The sequence below is a fragment of the Juglans microcarpa x Juglans regia genome, chromosome 5D (genome assembly GCF_004785595.1).
Source record: "Juglans microcarpa x Juglans regia isolate MS1-56 chromosome 5D, Jm3101_v1.0, whole genome shotgun sequence".
NCBI classification, from domain to species: domain Eukaryota; kingdom Viridiplantae; phylum Streptophyta; class Magnoliopsida; order Fagales; family Juglandaceae; genus Juglans; species Juglans microcarpa x Juglans regia.
This window is the reverse complement of record NC_054602.1, coordinates 8,772,391-8,792,212: the sequence shown is the minus strand read 5'-3', so window position 1 is coordinate 8,792,212 and position 19,822 is coordinate 8,772,391. Positions and strand designations below refer to the sequence as shown.

General features: G+C 38.1%; 5 protein-coding genes across 5 annotated transcripts; 2 read left to right on the top strand and 3 right to left on the bottom strand.

Annotated features, from left to right (window-relative positions):
- The first annotated feature begins 4,006 nt into the window (after positions 1–4,006).
- Positions 4,007–5,047, top strand: LOC121265640 (S-type anion channel SLAH1-like). Its single transcript, XM_041169331.1, is given in 3 exon segments — positions 4,007–4,679; positions 4,731–4,818; positions 4,821–5,047. Coding segments are annotated over 3 exon segments (927 nt in total). The 5' UTR covers positions 4,007–4,067.
- Positions 5,048–5,311: 264 nt separating this feature from the next.
- LOC121264235 lies at positions 5,312–7,846 on the bottom strand. The gene is made up of 2 exons (XM_041167321.1): positions 7,317–7,846; positions 5,312–6,025 (listed from the first exon to the last, which is right to left on the bottom strand). The coding sequence occupies exons 1-2, from the start codon at positions 7,597–7,599 to the stop codon at positions 5,643–5,645; spliced, it is 666 nt and encodes a 221-aa protein (XP_041023255.1). The 5' UTR covers positions 7,600–7,846; the 3' UTR covers positions 5,312–5,642.
- A 1,806-nt stretch (positions 7,847–9,652) lies between these two features.
- Positions 9,653–11,306, bottom strand: LOC121264233 (probable F-box protein At4g22030). Its single transcript, XM_041167320.1, has one exon. The coding sequence runs from the start codon at positions 11,232–11,234 to the stop codon at positions 9,906–9,908; it is 1,329 nt and encodes a 442-aa protein (XP_041023254.1). The 5' UTR covers positions 11,235–11,306; the 3' UTR covers positions 9,653–9,905.
- A 1,576-nt stretch (positions 11,307–12,882) lies between these two features.
- On the bottom strand, positions 12,883–16,643 carry LOC121264232 (peroxisomal membrane protein PMP22-like). The gene is given in 8 exon segments (XM_041167319.1): positions 12,883–13,156; positions 13,296–13,381; positions 13,479–13,549; positions 13,962–14,037; positions 14,396–14,497; positions 16,065–16,163; positions 16,445–16,492; positions 16,495–16,643. Coding segments are annotated over 8 exon segments (561 nt in total). The 5' UTR covers positions 16,519–16,643; the 3' UTR covers positions 12,883–13,101.
- A 1,540-nt stretch (positions 16,644–18,183) lies between these two features.
- On the top strand, positions 18,184–19,558 carry LOC121264231 (probable F-box protein At4g22030). Its single transcript, XM_041167318.1, has one exon. The coding sequence runs from the start codon at positions 18,193–18,195 to the stop codon at positions 19,501–19,503; it is 1,311 nt and encodes a 436-aa protein (XP_041023252.1). The 5' UTR covers positions 18,184–18,192; the 3' UTR covers positions 19,504–19,558.
- Positions 19,559–19,822: the final 264 nt, after the last annotated feature.

Genomic DNA, 19,822 nt, shown 5'->3' with positions numbered 1-19,822 from the left:
TCTCATACTCAAGAACATCCGGAACATGAATTGAAGTTCCCTTGATCCAATTCTGCGTGCAAATCAAAGCCTCCACAGTGGCAGAAGCTAATGAACTCCGAAATGAATCTAATACACGTCCTCCCGTGCTAAAGGCCGACTCTGAGGCTACTGTGCTAACAGGGATGGCCAAAAGTGTGCGGGCTATCTCTCCAAGGATGTGATACTTCACGGCATTCACCTTCCACCAACTTAATATATCAAAATCTCGTGAAAATGGTAGAATCTCTGCTGCTAAGTATCTGTCTATCTCTGGTTGAGCCTCTATAGAACTCCGAAGGAAGGGGGTCTGCTCATACCTCTCACCCCACTCCAATCTACGTCTTTTCCCAACCTCGACTTCAGGAAACTGTGAGCTTGAGGCTGATGGGGTAGGTGTAGGTGCCGCAATATTACCACCCCGCAGGGTGGAAAACTCATCAAATAATCTAGTAAGAGTTTCCCGAACCCTTGCTGCAATAAGCTCTGCCCATACTTGCCCGTACGCAAGGCCCAATCCAAATATCATGCCATCCAACTTATACCTCGGGTCAAAGACGACAGCTACATATAACAAAATATTAGCCTTCGTTAAATCTCCCCAATACTTGTCGTACTTTGTCCTCATAATCAATGACATCTCCCGCATCCTAATGTGACCACCCGCGACCTTGTCATCTAATTCTTCTTTTACCCTACATATTTGCTGACATACAATATTAGATGTAGGGTACAAAGTTCCAGATAGCCTCATGGTGACATCATAAAAAAGCCTAAAAAACATTACAAAATTAGTTACAATTTCCCAATCATCCTCTACGGGTTTCCCCAATCCTCCATGATCATCAAAATATTTAACATATTGGATGTCTTCGTCACCCAATAATGTAAATGCCAGCTTATATTCTTGGGCCGCCTCCAACATCAGAAATGTTGAGTTCTATCGTGTAGGCATATCAGTACAAAGGCCCCTCTTAGATGTTAGGCCCGCAGATCTCGCAGCAACCTTGAATTTGTCCAACCTCGAAGGAGAAGATCTCACCCATCTCACAGCAGTCCTAACCCGAGCAATCGAGTCATGAAGATCTCTCAAACCATCAGTGACAATCAGATTCAGAATATGTGCCGCACATCTCACATGCAGACACTCACCACCCATGAGTGTCTTATTTGCCTCTCTAAGATAGGTCTTTAGATGTCCCAATGCAACATCGTTAGACAAGGCATTATCGACTGTGACTGTAACCACTCGGGTCAACCCCCACTCCTTTATTGCGGCCTCCAAGGCCTTTCCAATTGTCTCACCCTTATGATCGGTGATTTTACAAAATTTTATAATTTTCTTTTGCAATGTCCAATGACAATCAATAAAATGCACAGTCAAAGACATATAATTAAAATTTTGGATCGATGTCCAAGTGTCAGTGGTGAGACAAACAAATTGATCCGCCAATTGACCCCTCAACTTCTCCTTTTCAATGTAATAATGTTTTTTTACATCCTTTGCCACCGTGTGGCGAGAAGGAATGTTAAACCTTGGTTCCAAGTAGCGAGAATACGCTTGGAACCCTTTCCCATCAACAATTTGAAAAGGTAGCTCGTCCATTATGACCATACGAGCTAGATGTCTTCTACACTCATCGGGATCATACTTAGTATACCCCTTCAAAGTTGCACCCCCACTAGTCTCATCCGCCATTTTTTTAAGTCCAATTTCTAGCCTAGATTGGCTTTTGTCTTGTAATGATCTTAATATTGGACTTTTTTTGCATTGCTCTTCTAAGTGCACCTTTAATTGTGAGGTGCCATGTTTCCTATAGTGACATCCATAAATTTTTCCACAATAGTTACACTTGGCTTGGGGGTTACTTGAGTCACCACCCTCTAGTTTGGTGAAATGACTCCAAACTATTGAAGCAGGTTTCTTGTTGGACTTGGGGGCGGGGCAAGGTGCCGTAGGGCTAGGGGTAGGGGTTTGACTAGGAGGGGTAGGTGTAGGTGTAGGGGTAGGTGTAGGTGTAGGGGTAGGGGTAGGGGTGCCCTCGGCCTGGAAAGGAGAGCTCGCACTAGAATCTGCTGGCATATCCATGAACTCAAGCAAACAACAAATCTGAAATTATAGAAAACATAGCAAATATATAATGAACATAAAAAAAATTAGAATAAAAACAACATGTTTATGCAAATTCTCTTTTGTGTTCAAATGAATTTGACATTCATAATATATATATATATATATATATATATATATATATATTTATAACTTGAAAGACTATAAGGCATAAGCATAGCAACTATATAAATTATAATGAACATAAAAAAAAAAAAAAAAGTAGAATAAAAAAAAGTACCACTTGACATTCATAATTTCATATATATATATATATATATATATATTTCATCTTAATTCATTATATTGAATTTCGAAATACCCTAGTGCATTCTTTTTTTTTTTTTTTTTTGTTCAATTTGGTAGGGAACATCAAATTCTGTTTTTAAACCCCTAAATTAATTTTTTAAACCCCTAGTGCATAGCAATTTTAAAGATTAAACCCCTAAATTAATTTAGGGGTTTCAAAGATTAAAACCCCTAAATTAATTTAGGGTTTCAGATTGGCCTCTTTAGGGTATTTCGAAACCCTAAATTAATTTAGGAGTTTCAAAGATTAAAACCCCTAAATTAATTTAGGGTTTCGGATTGGAGCCCTAGACACAATAATATTGAAATTCAGTGATTTACACACATTATATAATGCAAAAAAAAAAAAAAAATCACAGCACACAATTCACGGGTCACGGGAGCCATTCAAAATTTCAAAGATCAAACCACATGCACAATCTAAACTCCACAGCACACAATTCACAAAATCCCATCCTCCATCTCCGATAAACCCCATCCTTCCTCCAATCTCCATTAAATATGTAAATAAAAAAAAAAATTGAAGTGTCGAATTTGGGTTTCTTACCTTCGAAGATGAAGAGAGAGGAACCGGGTGCGAGTCCGAGTCGTGCGACGGGGATGGCGATGCAGATAGATGGACCGGGCGGCGGCTCACGGCTGCGAGAAGTAACTCAGAGAGAGAGAGAAGCGAGAGCGAGGCTGCGAGAGTGAGAACTGAGAAGTAGGGGGGGCTGCGTAAGGGTTTCGGTTTTAATTTTAAACCCAGGCATGAAACAACGTCGTTTCATGCCTGGGTTTTTTTTTTTTTTTTTAAATATATGTAAATAACGTATAATATATAATATAATTATATATATAATAATATCCGGCGGGGCGGGGCGAGGGTCACCCCAGCCCGCCCCCGCCCCCGGATGTTGCCCCAGATGCAGGCGGGTGGCCCCGCCGCCCGCATCTGATGGGCGGGGTGATCCGCCCCGCCTAACGGAGGCGGGGCGGAAGCGGGTCGGGGCAGCGGGGGCGGGGCCCCGCTGCCCACCCCTAGTTTTAACTTTTTGAAAATTTGATAGATGTAGGTTTCACCAATTATTGCATAGTATTTGTTTGAACTTGTTTTATTTATAAATATGTTTATAAATAAGTAATAGTAATTAATAAATTACCTACCCCAACTTATCAAAAAAAAAAAAATTACCTACCCAAATTTCATTTTTTATAATATATTTCATAATAATATTATAAAATGACAAATTATTTTATAAAATATCAAATAAAAATATTTTTATTTACAAAATAATTAAGTAATTAAAAAGATATTTATAAAATATTTTTTATAAAAATATTATGCTTAAAATCATTTCCATTTTCAAGTACTAATGGTTATTTTGCCTAGCTTTTGAACTTACTTTATGCAAACACCGTCTGTCATTGCTAATTGAAATTACTCAGATTTGTTTTGGCAAAATTCTATCCTATAATGTTCTCCACAACTCGGCATAGAGCAAAGAAAATGTGTTGTCTATATATCTATTTTATAGTCCCTCTCATATAAAATCACTTTATTTTATAATTTTATTATTATAAAAATTACGTATGGCAGATCTTAAGTGAGCTTGCAACTGATTCAAAAGCTCCCCAGCAAGTATTCCACATGCTGCCTTGGACAGCTTTTCTTTTACTATGGTGTCTCTCGCTTTTAGCGCTCCTGACGCTAACTCCCCTCTACATTCTGAGATGTTTCTTTCACTTCCCCATGGTGAAGGCAGAGATCCTGCACCACATAGGAGTGAACTTCTTGTACGCTCCTTCGATTTCATGGCTTCCCATGCTTCAATCAACGCCATTGACCAGTCCAAAAGATGCTGCATATCAAGTTGTTTGGTTTGTTTTCACAGTTCCAGTCATGGTGCTCGAAGTTAAAATATATGAGCAATGGTTTACGAAGCGGTTTCTGTCGATGGTGGCGAATCCATCGAGCCAGATATCGGTGTTGGGGAATTTGGTGGGGGCCCGAGCAGCAGCACAGATGGGATGGAAAGAGAGTGCGGTTTTCATGTTTTCATTAGGCATTGTACACTATTTGGTGCTCTTCATTACGCTCTACCAACGCCTATCTGGTGGAAATTACTTTCCGGTTTTGGGTTTCTTCTTGTTCTTTGCTGCACCAAGCATGGCAAGTTTAGCTTGGAGCTCCATTTCAGGAGCTTTTGATACCCTTTCAAAGTTGCTCTTCTTCCTCTCTCTATTCCTCTTCACGTCTCTGGTAATATTTTTGCTGCTTTTGTAAATTGCCATTTATTGGTTTTATGTACAGGCTTGCAGGCCAGCCCTTTTCAAGAAAGCCACGAGGAGATTCAATATTGCATGGTGGGCATACTCATTCCCGCTAACTTTCTTGCTCTTGCCTCTACTGAGTACGCGCAGGAGGTTAAAGGTCACATTGCACTCGGGCTGATGCTTGTGTTGTTAATTCTTTCCGTCCTCGTCTTCCTCAGCTTGATGCTGCTCACTGCCCTCAAGAGCCATATGCTTTTCAGTAAAAATGACCCCATTATGAGTTTTGCTAATGAACTGAGGACTGCAGCTAGGCCACACGTTGCAGGAGGCAACACAAAGACTTCAAACAAATAAGCCAGGATTGCAGACAGTGATAGCTGTTACCTACAATGGATCTTTGACTCAATTGTAAAAAAGAAAAATTACAGAGCTCGTGCTCTTCCTAAAAATCCTGTTGGCAGAAGAGAATCGTTCGATCGTTGCAGAAGTACCATACTTTGTAAGGAAACGAGAAAGAAAACCAGAGTACTATCAGGATGTTTTGACTACATTGAAATATTAAACACAAAAACTAAGAAAAATAACCAGGACTAGAAAGTGAACACATCTCACCCACGGTTATCAATCAACAAACACTATTTATTGGCATTGATGTCCATAGCTTCTCACATCTAACAAGGAAAACTATATGTATTCATATAAAAACAAAAACAAATTCAGTATTAAATATTTCAACTGTTATTACCCTAATAACTTTATCACAATTTGTCAAGACAAAATCGATCCATTCTACTTCAGCACTTCAGCTCTACATAAGTCAAACACACAACTGAAAACCCTATTTGTTTTTCTCCTTTTGCAATTAACCAATCCATCATGGAACTTGCGAACAATCACCATGAAAAATGAAAAGAGAACTTTAAAAGAATAGCTACCAGAATGTGTTTGCTCAAGTATTCTTCTTGCTACCAGAATGTGACAATCTCCTGTCCAGTGATTGTAACTGATTCCTGAGATTCTGGTTTTCCTCAAGTAAGCGATCATACTCAAGAAGGAACCCTTCAGATTGCTTTCTTAGTGCAACTGCATTGGCATCTGCAGCATGTACTTCTTTTGTCCTTGTTTCAAGCTCTGATTCCAGCTCCTTGAGTTTTGCTTGCAATGTGGCTGTCTCTTCCTTCAAGGCTTTGATTTCCTCTGACCCTCCAGCTTTCCCATCTTCAGGTCCTCGGGTCTGTTTCTTAACAGCCTCCATGCTCTTCCTTCGTATCCGGAGTTCTCTGATATAATGGTGTAGTCTGTCTATCATCAGCGCAAGGAATAGGGAGGACCCTGCAAGTAATTAACCCAATGATAGATTTTCATAAGGCCCTAAAACATGGAGTTCAAACTAAAACAACAAGCCCGAACCTAAGACAAAAGCACTAAAACATTATAACCTTACAACATAAAAGAACATTGTGCAATACTAAAAGTGTGATAGAATGTTCAGTACATTGGTTCAAGATTGCCTCATTTGTTTTCACAACTATTCTCATATCATCTCATCTCATCTAATCATTACAACTTTCTCATATTCCAACATAAAATAAAATAAACAATTCAACTTTTTCAAATCCCAAAACAGAAATAATATTAAAAAATATATTCTAACAATATTTTATTCAACTTTCAACTTTTATCTCAACTCATCTCATTTACGAAAACAAATGAGGCTAATATTCTTTGCCTCATCATCTCTTGCCAAGTTGTGCTCCAAGATAACAAGTTTAAACTATGACTTAAACACTTTGATTAGAAATTTTTTAAACCGTCCAGTACGTAACCAAGGAAACATAGAGGATCTCGATCCATCTAATTAAGACTAAAGGTGGTTCCAAAAATAAAGGTATATAGATAACAAAAATTTAAGATAAAATACAGGAGAAGCATTTTATTTGTTGCTGATTACGTGATTCCTAAGTAATCAGGACAGACGATGCAATGAGCCCAGAATTGAACCGTAATTTGAGCAATTTCAATTAACAAAATGGATTTGTTAAGAACATGTCGGATACCTAATAGCACATTTTTTCTTTAGGATTCCAAAAAGAAACGCTTTCAGAGTCAGAGGAAGAATGAGATTAATTTTTTCAATCGAAGGTTCCATTCCCTGCACTGACATCAAACGGGAAAAAAGAATGTGCTCGTCAAAAGTTGTTTCTATCAATGGAACAGAAATTATGTCCCCAATAAGGCACAAAATAACATCTATCAACACCCCGATCAAGATTCTCTAAATTTTTTAAGGTTATTCCAGAATGGATTCTCTAAAAATATAATAATTATTTGCGATTAAAAATTTCACATTTTATAATAAGCATACGTTAAATATCTTAATGAGATATCATGAATTTGACAAATGAGAATAAAGTCTCCAAAGGTCATAAACATTGAGACGAAAAAAAAAAATCCAATCAAGATATACGAAATGCGATAAATGCTGGTAAGATTTAATTAGAGTTCCTGCTAACTATAGATTATCTCGATCGAACACAAATTTAGACAAAATATCATTGAAACACGAAAAATTTGTTTTATTTTTAATGAATAGCAATAGCGAGGGAAGAGTTTGGTTAGTTACCCATAAGAGTGGCTTCCAGGAGGTGCTTGGCCATGAGGACCTGATCTGTGGGATTGAGCGCACCCTCTTCGATCCAACGCTTCTGGATCTTGGTCATGCTGTAGACGCTGGACATGAGCACCACAAAGACCGTGGCCGCCACAGTCTTGACCATGACGGGTCCACGGCCGCGCTTGAGGCGGTCCAAGCCCGCGATCACCAGCTTCCTCAACGGCGTCTTGAAAAGCATCACCAATATCAGACCCATCTCCGAGAATATCACCGCGAACAAAAGCTGCTGCATTTTCCTTTTCCTTTGGATTCGATCTCAGAGAGCCGAACGGTGTGGGATTGACGGAGGTCGATAGGGTGGGATCTTTAAGGGTGGCGACTGCAGAGAATTATAGGGTCCAGAAGAAGAGTGCAAGTCTTTATCATAGGATGGGGCGAATGGGATCAATCAATAGCTCCTTTCTTAATAGCTCCTTTCTTCTCTCTCAGTCGCGAATATTTCTCACTCTCAGACCCGAATTGAAAGATATGAATGAAGAAGGAATGGGCTACTTTATTTTTGAAATTTTCCTATGAAGTCCCTAGAGTATTCTTATTTAAAAGCAAGGGCCTTTATTTTCTAATATTGTGATTATGAAAGCAAAAACAAACAGTTCTTCTACCCAAAGCCGGTGTCCAAAGCATATATCTTCTATTTTATTGATATGACAATATTTGATTTATAAGAGATTTTAATTACAAATTTTTCTAGCAAATTAAGGGCCGATTTAGGTAGTGCAGTACTCTTTATTATTTTATTATTATTTTTATATACTTTTTATTATTATTTAATATTTTATTATAATTTTTTTATTACTATTTACAGAATATCTGAGATCACTCACTACCCATCAATTAGATTGAATATGTAATAGAATTTTTCAAAAACAAATCCCGCTGCATTTTTCTTCTAATTGTATGTATTTGAAAGTCGTTGTTACCTTACCAATTACCATGTGGTGTAGGTATATGATTGAAAGTACTGTCTACTTTTTTGCTAAGGAAACTACTATCTATCAATTTGATGGTGACGCAAAGAACAAAAGATCAGAGCCATTGCAAAAGTAAACAAATATATATATATATGGGTTGCAAAACGAGGGTTCAGTACTGGACTTCTGAGAATCGGATGTGATTGTAACCAAAAAATGAGAAAAGTCAGACGAAGATCCTCCTAAAAAGATCATTGAAATGAGATAGGATAAGGGTGCAGCCATATCTAAGAATTATGGCCCATTTGGTGAGGTTGTACACTACAAATATTATTGTTGACCCTAAGAAAACCTTGTTAACAGATCATAACTTGGACTGCATCATACCTCCAAGAACCTCACCAATTATTGGTTGTAGCTCTCTCAATCCATTGTTTATACAGAACCATAAGTGATAATGCTCTTAACGGATTGTGATTTGTGGTTCTTATTGTATATGGACAACTTTTAATGCTGTATTAAAAAAACTATAAAAGACCTTGATTTGAATTGTCACTTCAGATATTTAAATATTGAGAAAATAATACTATATACAGTTCTAGAGTGTATAAATTTTGCACACTCATATTGAAAAAAAAATAATCTATTGTTAAAAAAATAATTTTTTCATATAAATTCTAGATTTATACACTTTTTTTTTTTTAAAAGGAAGTGCGGCATGCACATCCTAATACTGGAAAGATCGTTTCTCAACATTGAATTCATATCCACAAAAACCTTGAAAGTCATTGGCAATTTATAGCAATTTGATACACTGCATTAAAAGTCATTTGTAATCTATCCTTTGTGCTCAGACCATAGTCCACCATAGGCACCACGGACACGGTTTAAAGCCATCATGTATGTGGACCTCAACATCAATGGAGATAGGTATCCACAGCTAAGGCAATCATTCTAATAAAATAGTCGAACCTGGACGTAAGTTGTTAATTGTCAGTTCCTGGTTAGTTCAAGTCAGTGTAACCATCTAGGCGACTCTGTTTTGGTCGACACTGCTTTTGTATGCCTTTTCATGGATTCACATATAGATAATAATTCGGTTAATATAAGTAGGTGATTTAGAAGACCCATTTTTCAACTGCTGTTACCGAGCTGAAAAAGCATATCTGCTTTTTGGGTGGCATGTTACTTGAATCAACAGTGCATGTGGATCGCATACAGAAAATAAATAAAGGAAAAGCATGGTGATAGACCTGCAAAGTTATCTCCTAAGTTGTTGTTGTTGTTGGGCATAATAAATAGGGCAGGTGGGGGGGAAATGTGGTGGTCATCATAGAACAAACACCAACCCACCCACCCAACTACCTTGTGCTATTGTGTTGTCTATGGCCGCAGACAGCTTTTAAAGTGCAAGGCTAGGTATATGCAAGTAGGGCAAATGGACAATGTATTTGAACCCAGTTACAAGTTAGGACCATGTTTTTCATGGGCTTATAGAAGAGGAATTGATCTTAATGGGTTTGGGTCTGATGAGTGGATCCTTAATTAGCTTAACGAGGACGTATTTACAAAATCTAAACATCCCTCGAACTTTACAGACCAAAAACGTTCTCTAGTTAATGAACAGTCAGAAGAGCTTGCTCGCAAACTCTTGTTCAACGGCTTGCTTAGAATTTCTTGATGATGCAGCTGCCAGATTCTCGAGTTCTGTTAGACTCCTGCCCAGCTGTAAAGCCACCTTCAGCTTGAGAATTTCCCCATTCTCTCTTCCCTCAACGTCTCTCTCGCTAATATTCGACTCGATTGTCTCTTGCATTAGCCTAAACAAACCAGCAGTGCTCCTGTACATCTCAAACACCATCCCTACTTGCCCACCATGCTCCATTGTGTTTACCACGCTTGCCAAGGCTCCTCCAATCACTGCAAATATCACCGCCGGTGTCCCATGAATAGTGCCCACAAATGCAGACCCCAAAGCTCCAACTGCTGTCAGTAAGGGCCCAGATATTGCTAAGATGCCGCTTACTTTTAGGGCCTTTTTACTCAATTTCAAGTACTCGGCAACATCCTTCCTCTTCAAAATCCCTGCTATCTCTCTCATTTCCCCTTCCAACTTTCCATCCCATCCATTTCCATCTGTTTCTTCACCAACCTGTTTCCCTAGTTGTCTTTGTCTTTTTGGCGGCCACCACACTGTAGGTTCCACAGCTTTTGGAAATTTCTCAAGCATTGCCCCTAGTAATGGAAGTGGGTATGCCCTATCCAAAGCCAAAACTTTCTCCATTGCGTCGCTCACGCCTGTGGCGGTAGGATCGCGGACAGCTAAAGTCGTTTGAATCTCTAGATGAAGCTGCTTAAATAACCTCGCAGAGTTGCGCTGTTCTTCAGCTAGTTGGGATGGCTGGATCTTGTTCATCACCACCAACATGCCAGTGGCTGCTACATACAGTATGGTAGAAGATATCTTCAGTGCCACAAGAGGAGGACCGCTTGCATTAATGGTGGCTGCGAGTCCAGCCAAGGTTGCAGCAGTTAGAGTGATTGCATTAATGGATGTTAGAAGGAGGAGGTTCCAGTTGTCGCGCTGGGCCCCAATATTCTTATGCATCTCCACTCTATCAGCAACAGACTCCATGATTGCATAGAGCTTGGCAATCACCATGGCATCAGGAGGATTATTTGGGCTGCGCCTTTTGGAATTTTCTAGATTGATAATGGAGTCATGATCGTAATTCTTCTCCAAACCAGTGGTGGGTAGACTCGTGTAACCAGTTCTCGTTTCAAATTCCTCAACCAAACCTCTACTCGCGATGATCTTTGGGATCGATAGATCATCAGGACTTACCTGGTTTCTTGGCAAATTGATTGTGGCTGTAATATTAATTCTTGTACAACTCCTAGTCGAAGATGAACCCAATGAGTACCACGTGAATCTTGGAGCTTGAAGGATGGCCATGCTAGATGATCTCTAGGCAATAATACTGGTCTCCCTGATGAGTTCTCGCCTCTTGGATTTGGTGGTGGTGTATTTGAAATTGGTTGTCTTAGCTATGGAGGCCGAGTGTAATGACTTTGCATAGGGACGTATCTATATATATAGTTTATAGCTGCTTGGCCAATTGGATCTTCTTTGCTGACTTTGAACAGTGACAACGAGAAGTAGCTAATTGAATCAGACAACGACTTGAGACAAAAAACTGTTTCCTAGGTTTTCTAGATCAGAAAATAATAATAATAATAATTGGAATGTCATTGAGAACGACACACGTGCATTTAATTATCAATCAGCGGGGGCTATAAATAAATATATTTATATCGTAAAAGCAGAATGCATGGTAATCGCGTATCATTTGTTTAAGTTTTAACAATGTACTTTTTATCGGGTCAAGTTTGGGCATCCCCGGCCCCAGATCAGATGGGAAGCTATGATTTATTTATTTTTCACACGTCTCTCGAAACTAGACGATCAAGATAGTCTCTGATCAGGAGGAAGATCAGCTTCAGATCTCTATAAAGCCCAGGATATATTATTATTGGCATTGCTTTACAGGTTGGAATTGGATCCAGTTCCCATGCAGTTCCAAATTAGTCATCAGACTCTAAGATATTCAATTCATTCTATTATATTAATGTTAACTGCCCGCCCCGTAATTGATCAAGATCATATGGAATACATGGCTTAGATCTAACGGTCTGACAGTTGGGACTGAATCCAAACTAAACTCTAGGCTAGCTGCATCTCAACGTAGAGGAAGATCAGTATTTGGAGTTTAAAGACCAAAATCTAAATCCGCCTTTCCAATTCCAACGTAATCAATTTAGAGTATGGAGAGCCACTGCCATGCTCAAATGAGATTAGTTTTTGTTAGTAATGATAGCAGAAAAAATGAACAAAAAGGGAACCAATCATAAACAATACAAAGGTTAATGCAGAGTTTGATAACTTGCCTCCATCTACGTTGTTGTAAAGGATTTTATTTACACATGAATGCGACAATACAACGACCATACGGGTATAGTACATATATATATATATATATATATATATATAATAAACTCTAATTAGCGGATTAGGTTGAATAAAATGGGTCAAAAATATCAGCTCAAGCCTCATTGAAAATTAATCCACCAAAAAAATCACAAACGGATCATTTTTCGGGTTGGATCATCAAATCAGACTGGCATAAAACAAAACCAGAGTCGCACAAAAAGTCCAAGAGTTTATTGATCAGCATTTATCTTTTGGTGCAAGCAATTTTTTTATTTTTATTTTTGTTGTTTTGAACTAATATCTTGAACATCCGGAACAATGTCAGTTTGGAAAAAACTTAAAACAAACTCGTGTGTTTTATTATACTACCTTTGGGACGCATATATATAGTGTTGTCGGATAGTTCAATTTTAAGTACACGAGCAAAGAATGATTAATTCACACACGTTCTCATTTCTTGGGATGTCATTCACACATGCATGTGTAGTCTGACTGGCAAGCAAGAAAATACAGGTGAGTTGGCAATGTTTGGGATCTCCTTGATTGCATCAATTCATGATATCTTGTTGCAGTTAGATTCAACAATTCATTTCTGGAAATGGAATAACACAAATGCATGAATGAAGTCTGAAGATACTTCGAAATTACCAACGAGTAATGCCAAAGGAATCTCCAGATCATTCATTATGAATAACAGATACAAGACAAGGAGTCGAAATTTAATATTATTTCGATACACGATTGTTTAAACGATACCATACATTGCATAGATATATCACAAACTGTGAGCATCAATCGTCTGAACAGGCAATGGCATTTTTTCTTTTGAAATTCACTTGGTCTTTGTCAACACCAAAGATCTTGCTCGTAGATTTAGAAATATTCCCCTGCGGGAAAAAAACAAAATAAGAAAGAAAACAATGAAGCGCCACTTTTGAATTCCGAGATTAATGAAAAATAAAAAGTAATTAAGATGTTGAGAGACATTAGGTGGTGGAACTGAAGAGAGATTAGGTGCGTGGGTACCAGCAAAATGCAACAAGGCTATGGAAAATGACACGGAACTGCAATGGCACGTACTGGTGATTTACCCACCCAATAACAGGCCAGAACTGCAGTTTGAAATAATCAAGGAAACATGAGGATATTACTTTGCTTTTGTTTTCTCACAATGTATCACAATAATTCATAATGGGAACAGGGCAGTACCGTCCAAGCTGTAAGCTGCACTGATGGATAATCCTTCTTAATTTTAGTTTTTACATGCACCCAGGGTCTTCCTGCATTTCACATTCTTTCTTCTTTAAAAGATAATAAGCACAACTGCACAACTTTATAGCAAGGTAGTTCAAAGTTCAAACCTAGCCTATATGCTTACACGTTTCCTTCAGGCTGACTCTTTTTGACATTGGGAGTTATTCAACTCTAAAACATATTTAAGAGTTGACAAAATTAAAAATATTGAATGTGACTGGCGGGTGTTTCCATACACTCTCCCAACCACCCAACCCACCCACGCACCTTTACTCAACATTTTACACACAACAATCAGATATCAAGGAGCCAGGAAAGTGATTATACTTGATTACCCCGAAAAAATTCACTGTATCTGTTACATTAGCCCTTTCCTCTACTCATACTTCTCACATATCTGGTTTCTAAATACAATTCTAGTATGTGATACAGACTTACCCTCAATAATAAATCCATAGTAGATCATGAATAGCAAGTTGTTCCAAGGAGAAGATGTCAACTGTTCCAGCAACACCTGAAAATAATTTGATGCAGAAGTTTAGAATGCCTCTTCTTTCTCCTGCTATGCTAGGAATGACCAGAGGCTACTTGTTCAGGTTTTCAGTAAAACTAATTTCAAGATTACATGTACTCGATTAACCCTCATATATTCATGAAACATATATATATATATATATATATATGAAAGCAAACTTGTTTTTTAAACGAAAATCACGGCATGGTGGTATGCGTCTGTTTATCAAGATAGAAGAGAACTGGGAAATGAAATTTTGCAGTATTTGGGCTTGGAATGATTATCATAGAATTTTGGGTAATTATTCTTTACTGTTGCCCACTAGCAATTAACCTGAGTATGGGGGTGCATAGCATACCTTCTTGGCTACTGTTTTTGAATCCCTCTTGCCCTTGAAAATTTTGTCCAGTGTTATATACAGGAAATGCCCAAAAGGTCCAAGATAAGCAACTCCAAAAAGCTGCAGTTAGCTATGTTAGGATAGATCACTTGAAACTTATATGAAACAGAAGATACACATAAAAATATATAACTCGTTGACAATTATATAACTCTGCAGCATTAGCATCTTTTCTCTTTAGTATATTAATATTGTCCAGACAGAACGTAGTGCAATTCACTACATATTCATCCAATAAGGGACAGAGAAAGCTATACAGCATGAAGCCATGAGCTTTACATTTCAGCACACTCATACCAAGTTGTGGAACCAGAAATAAAACATCACAAATAAAATAAACTCACCTTTGTACTTGAATTTCAGCACCAAACCATATGGTAGAGCTGATAAAAGCTAGAGCAGCTTTGAAAAAGTGAGACCAGTGTTGCGAAATCGATGACAGATGAAAAAAAAAAAAAAAAAAAAAGCAAATACAAGCAAATCAATCACACGACACAAAATTAACGTGGTTTGGTAACGTGCTTATGTCCACATAGCTGTAGAGGATTTTCTTATACTGAGGAATCACAAAATACACTTTGGGGCAAAATCTCATCGCGGAAATCCAAATTTTCACTTTTCTGCGTTATTCGCTCGAGCGGAGTGTTAAGCGCGACTCAAACGAACTCTTTCTCCGACACTCGCTCGAGCTACCTGTCGTGCGAACATCGAGCAAACTTTCTATCTGGCGCTTCCTTTGGTCGCAAACAGTGCCAAAAATTTTCCGAGACCCCACAAGATATCGGCCCAAGCCTACGCTCCATGGCCAAGCCTCCTTGAAAATCCGCTAAAAAACTATAACACATCATTGTCGGGTCGGGTCATCAAATCAAGCCGATATAATAACAAATCAGGCTCCAGAAACCCGACAACTAGCAAATTCAAAAGGTAGTAACAAGAATCGCCCAATTGCAAAAGAAAAAATAGAAACAAAGAAAACACTTCCCGAACTTCTTCTCCTAGGTGTTTAATGATTTTTTAGGCCAAAGTAACTCCAGGTGTGGATCTATTATACCTTGCACTATAAATTACGGTAATTGTTCAATAATAAATCTTATATTTTAGACCAAAATTCTTGATATATATATATATGGTATAGCGTATTACAATTACGAGATAGACGACAAAGATTACTTCACTTTTATTGTTTTCATTATCGCCAAGCTAGTTCTCATGGCATCTCCAACAAATGTTTGACGCAATTTAATCATTACGAGGATGGTCTTCAAAGTTCTAATGATTCTAAAATGCGATACATAACTCATGTTACCGAGAATATCTTATTAGAGTGCAAACCAATAAAGTGTAACAGAAATTGGACTTGCTAAAACCAATAGTATGCCTTTTCACCCTCAGACTTCACTTCATTAGTTTGCTTATCTTCAAATTAGAGACAGACTCGATGCCCTGATGTCCAAACACGGAGCACCAATAGAGTTACTTCGAGATTTTACAATCAATTTAGGCAAGGGTTCCCCATAATTTAGTAACAAAAACCACAGGAAAACGCACGCGTACATTTGCAGCCACAAATTGTATATACCTTCAACAGAATTGGCAATCTAAGGAAAAGACCAAAGAACATTACCACTTTGAGAAGAAGCCGTCTCAGTTGAATCTTCTGTATCCCAGTGAGCTTCTGAGAAACCAAATCACTGATCCCTGACAACACCCCCGCTGTAAGTGCCTGATTTAATAACATGTTACAACACAGTGAACAATCAGATACTTGGATGCGGGTTGCATAAATTCAAAATCTAGAAAAGAAAGAGGGGAAAAAAAAAAGATTCAGACTCTCGGTTATTCTTCTACTTTCTTCCGATTTCCAAGCAACCAAAAAAGTAGTGAAAGAAAAAATGAGCAGAATCAAAATTAGCTAAAATGAGAAAAGGAAAGCAAATGAGAGAGAGAGAGAGAGAGAGAGAGAGAGAGAGAGAGAGAGAGATGATAACGTGGTGATATTGAGACCTTGGTTCTCAGGGGGTGACGCCGAAGCTGCGACAGGTACTGGTGGAGCAACCCTTGTTCGTTATCGAGCCCATGCTTGGCTTGCTTCCAATTTCCTAGGATATGTTGAGAAGGATCTGACTCACTGTTTTCCGCCTCTTTGCTTTTTGCTATATAGAAAGGAAAATAAGTCGTGGTGGTGCATAAATATCGGAGTTTGATTCCCACGGCATTGAAATTTACGTCCGGCTTTAATTGGCAGTTTTTTTTTCTAATTGAAATTACATATAATTGGTGCCTTGAATAAAAAATCACACAAATCCCACTAAATCCGTATCAACCTCTACGATCTAGGATTGAACCAAAATCAATTGAACTTAGTCGGTTTTGATGGTCCGTTTGATCTAGCGAGTGTTTTGAACAATCCCAATGACAACTATACCAATTGATTTGATTGAAATTGAACAACTATACCAGAATTATATCATTTCAACAAATAATTTTGGAGGAAATTGATTAAAACATAATAATGTACAGTACTGTATACAAGAGAATAAAATCACACGGAGACAGAGACAGAGAGAGAGAACAGGAAACGACAAAAAAAATCCCTCCACAGTCATTGAATTGAACGAACTCCAATAAGACAGCATTTCACGAATGGTATGTGCGATAGCATATCCTCTGTGTGTATATAACTATATATTCCGTAAGTTAATAAATCAGGTTCGGTACTATAATTGAATCGGTTCGGCCCATTTTGGTTTGGGTTTGGACAATTTAGTCAAACTCACACTTTGTTTTTTCTTTTATTTTCTTTTTATTTTTTTTATTATTATTATTATATAAAAATTAATTTATAAATTTATTATATAATCTTATAAATTTTATTTTATAAAATTCATACGAAGACTAAATTTATTTTCTATTATTGTCTTCGAATTAACTATTAGTATCTTCTCTTCCACAAATAAACAATGATGATAGCGATGTCACCAATTTAATCGGATACAAGGAATCAAGAGTATCATATGTAATTATCAAGAAAAATAATAGAAATAATGTTTTCAATCGATGCTCGGTGGCTATATTAAAGACATGCTGGTTAATTTAATTAGATCCCTGCCTTAGTATAACAACAAAAATCAAAATCAATATATATATATATATATATATAGAGCGATTTTAGTTGAATTCATATGGTATCAACTCAAAATGAGTTGTAGATATGTAGGTACCATACGTAGATTAATTCTATATATTCATGAAGTTGATGTGTAAAACATATTCTTTACATAGTTAAAATAGTAAAATTTTAGATTTTAGAAAAGCTTAAAATTAAACATTTTTATAAATTAAATCATAAGTTTTCAGTCGACGGGGTGCGTGAAAAAGGCCATAAGCTTTCGAGTTGAAGATATTGACTTGTTAAAAAATATAAGACATACATTTGTATTAGGCTACTAGATTTTACCACGTCGCATGAGAGACCCAACATCACGCGCGAGGAACGAAATGTTGAACTTGAAATTTATGAGAAGGGAATGGCCGGGTCAGCCAATATGCCGAGTCAACCGGTCAGCCAGTCAATAATATTCATTCCCGTACAACCTGACCCCTTCTTCTCAGCTCTACTTCCTCGGTATAAATAAGACTCAACCCAACTCCCCAACCTGCATAATTGCATTCTCAACCTTTCCTCCTGCTCTTCCAAGTACAAGGCACAGCTAGCTACGTAAACAAACCCTGCGATTCAACTTCTGTCAATTATGGCTTCCTTACAAGCTTCAGCTCTCGGCCTATTACCTACTTCTTCTTCTCCTTTTTCATGCTGTCGTTCCAGGAAAATTAATGCTGCTATTCATGTCCCAAAGCTTCCAAAAGCCCCTTTCTCCGTTCCCAAAATCCCAACGACAAGAAAACTGATTGAAGAATTGAACAATATAAGAGTCGACGGGTTCACAAACACGATCCCAGTTCTACAAAACATCAATTTTACTACCACACCATTCGTCGATGATATTAAAGCACAAAACTCAATTGCTTTTGCCACCACCCAGCTCTATTCCCTCTTAGAGGTCGTGGCTGACAGAGTCGAGATGCACGCCAACATTGGAAAGCAGCGTGATAACTGGAATACCCTTCTTCTAAACTCCATCAACATGATTACTCTCACCGCCGCAACCATGGCTGGTGTTGCTACGATTGGTGGCGTCGGAATGCCCCTTCTGGCTCTTAAGTTGTCATCCACTCTCTTGTATTCTGCAGCCACAGGGATGCTGCTTGCGATGAACAAAATTCAGCCTTCACAACTTGCAGAAGAACAACGCAATGCTACCAGATTATTCAAGCAACTCCAGAGCCAAATAAAAACTATGCTTGCTCTTGGGGCAACAACTGAAGAAGATGTGAAGGACGTGATGGAAAGGGTTTTGGCTCTTGACCGAGCCTACCCCCTTCCCTTGCTAGGAGCAATGCTTGACAAATTCCCTGCAAAGTTTGAGCCTGCTACTTGGTGGCCTTCATACCAAGTACTCCAAAAGAAAACTAAATCACAAGAAAGAAAACAACGAGGGAACAATGGGTGGAGTGAGGAACTTGAAGTGGAAATGCGGGACATCGTTGAAGTGGTGAAGAGAAAGGACAGTAAGGACTACGAAAGGCTGGGCAACCAGGTGTTGAAGATTAACAAGATCTTATCCATCTCGGGTCCATTACTCACAGGGATTGCAGCTGTTGGCTCTGCATGTGTTGGTAATGGGTCAGGGGCAGCAATCGTAGCCGTGGTTGCAGGGGTATTAGCTACCACTGCTAATGCCTTCCAGCACGGTGGGCAAGTTGGAATGGTGTTCGAGATGTACCGAAACAACGGTGGATTTTTCCAGCTATTGCAAGAAACAATCGAAGCTACACTCAAGGAAGGAGACTTGGAGAAAAGAGAGAACGGGGAGTTGTTTGAAATGAAAGTGGCTTCGCAATTAGGGAGAAGCTTGTCACAGCTTAGAGAATTTGCTAGAAAGTCAGCTTCTTATCGTCTAGACGGAACTGCCATAGACGAATTCGCTAGCAAGCTTTTTTAGTTCAAGCTAGGCTTCATGCACAGTTGTTTTTTGATTCTTTGATTGTTTATATAACCAATTCTTTGCACATTGATCTCTAACGTAAAAAAATGTTAATTATTCTCCAAATTTCATCTCAGTGCTACCAGTGCTAAAATTAAGTCAAGTTGATTCTATATATAATTACTTTATTTATTTTTCCCAGCTGGGCCTTTCATTCATATAATTACTTGAACTTCTTATTACAGAATTTATTGAATTGTTGTCGAGTTGCAAAAGATGCACAAATTATAACTTTATAAGCTTATACATCACTTACACACAAAACAATTTTCAATTT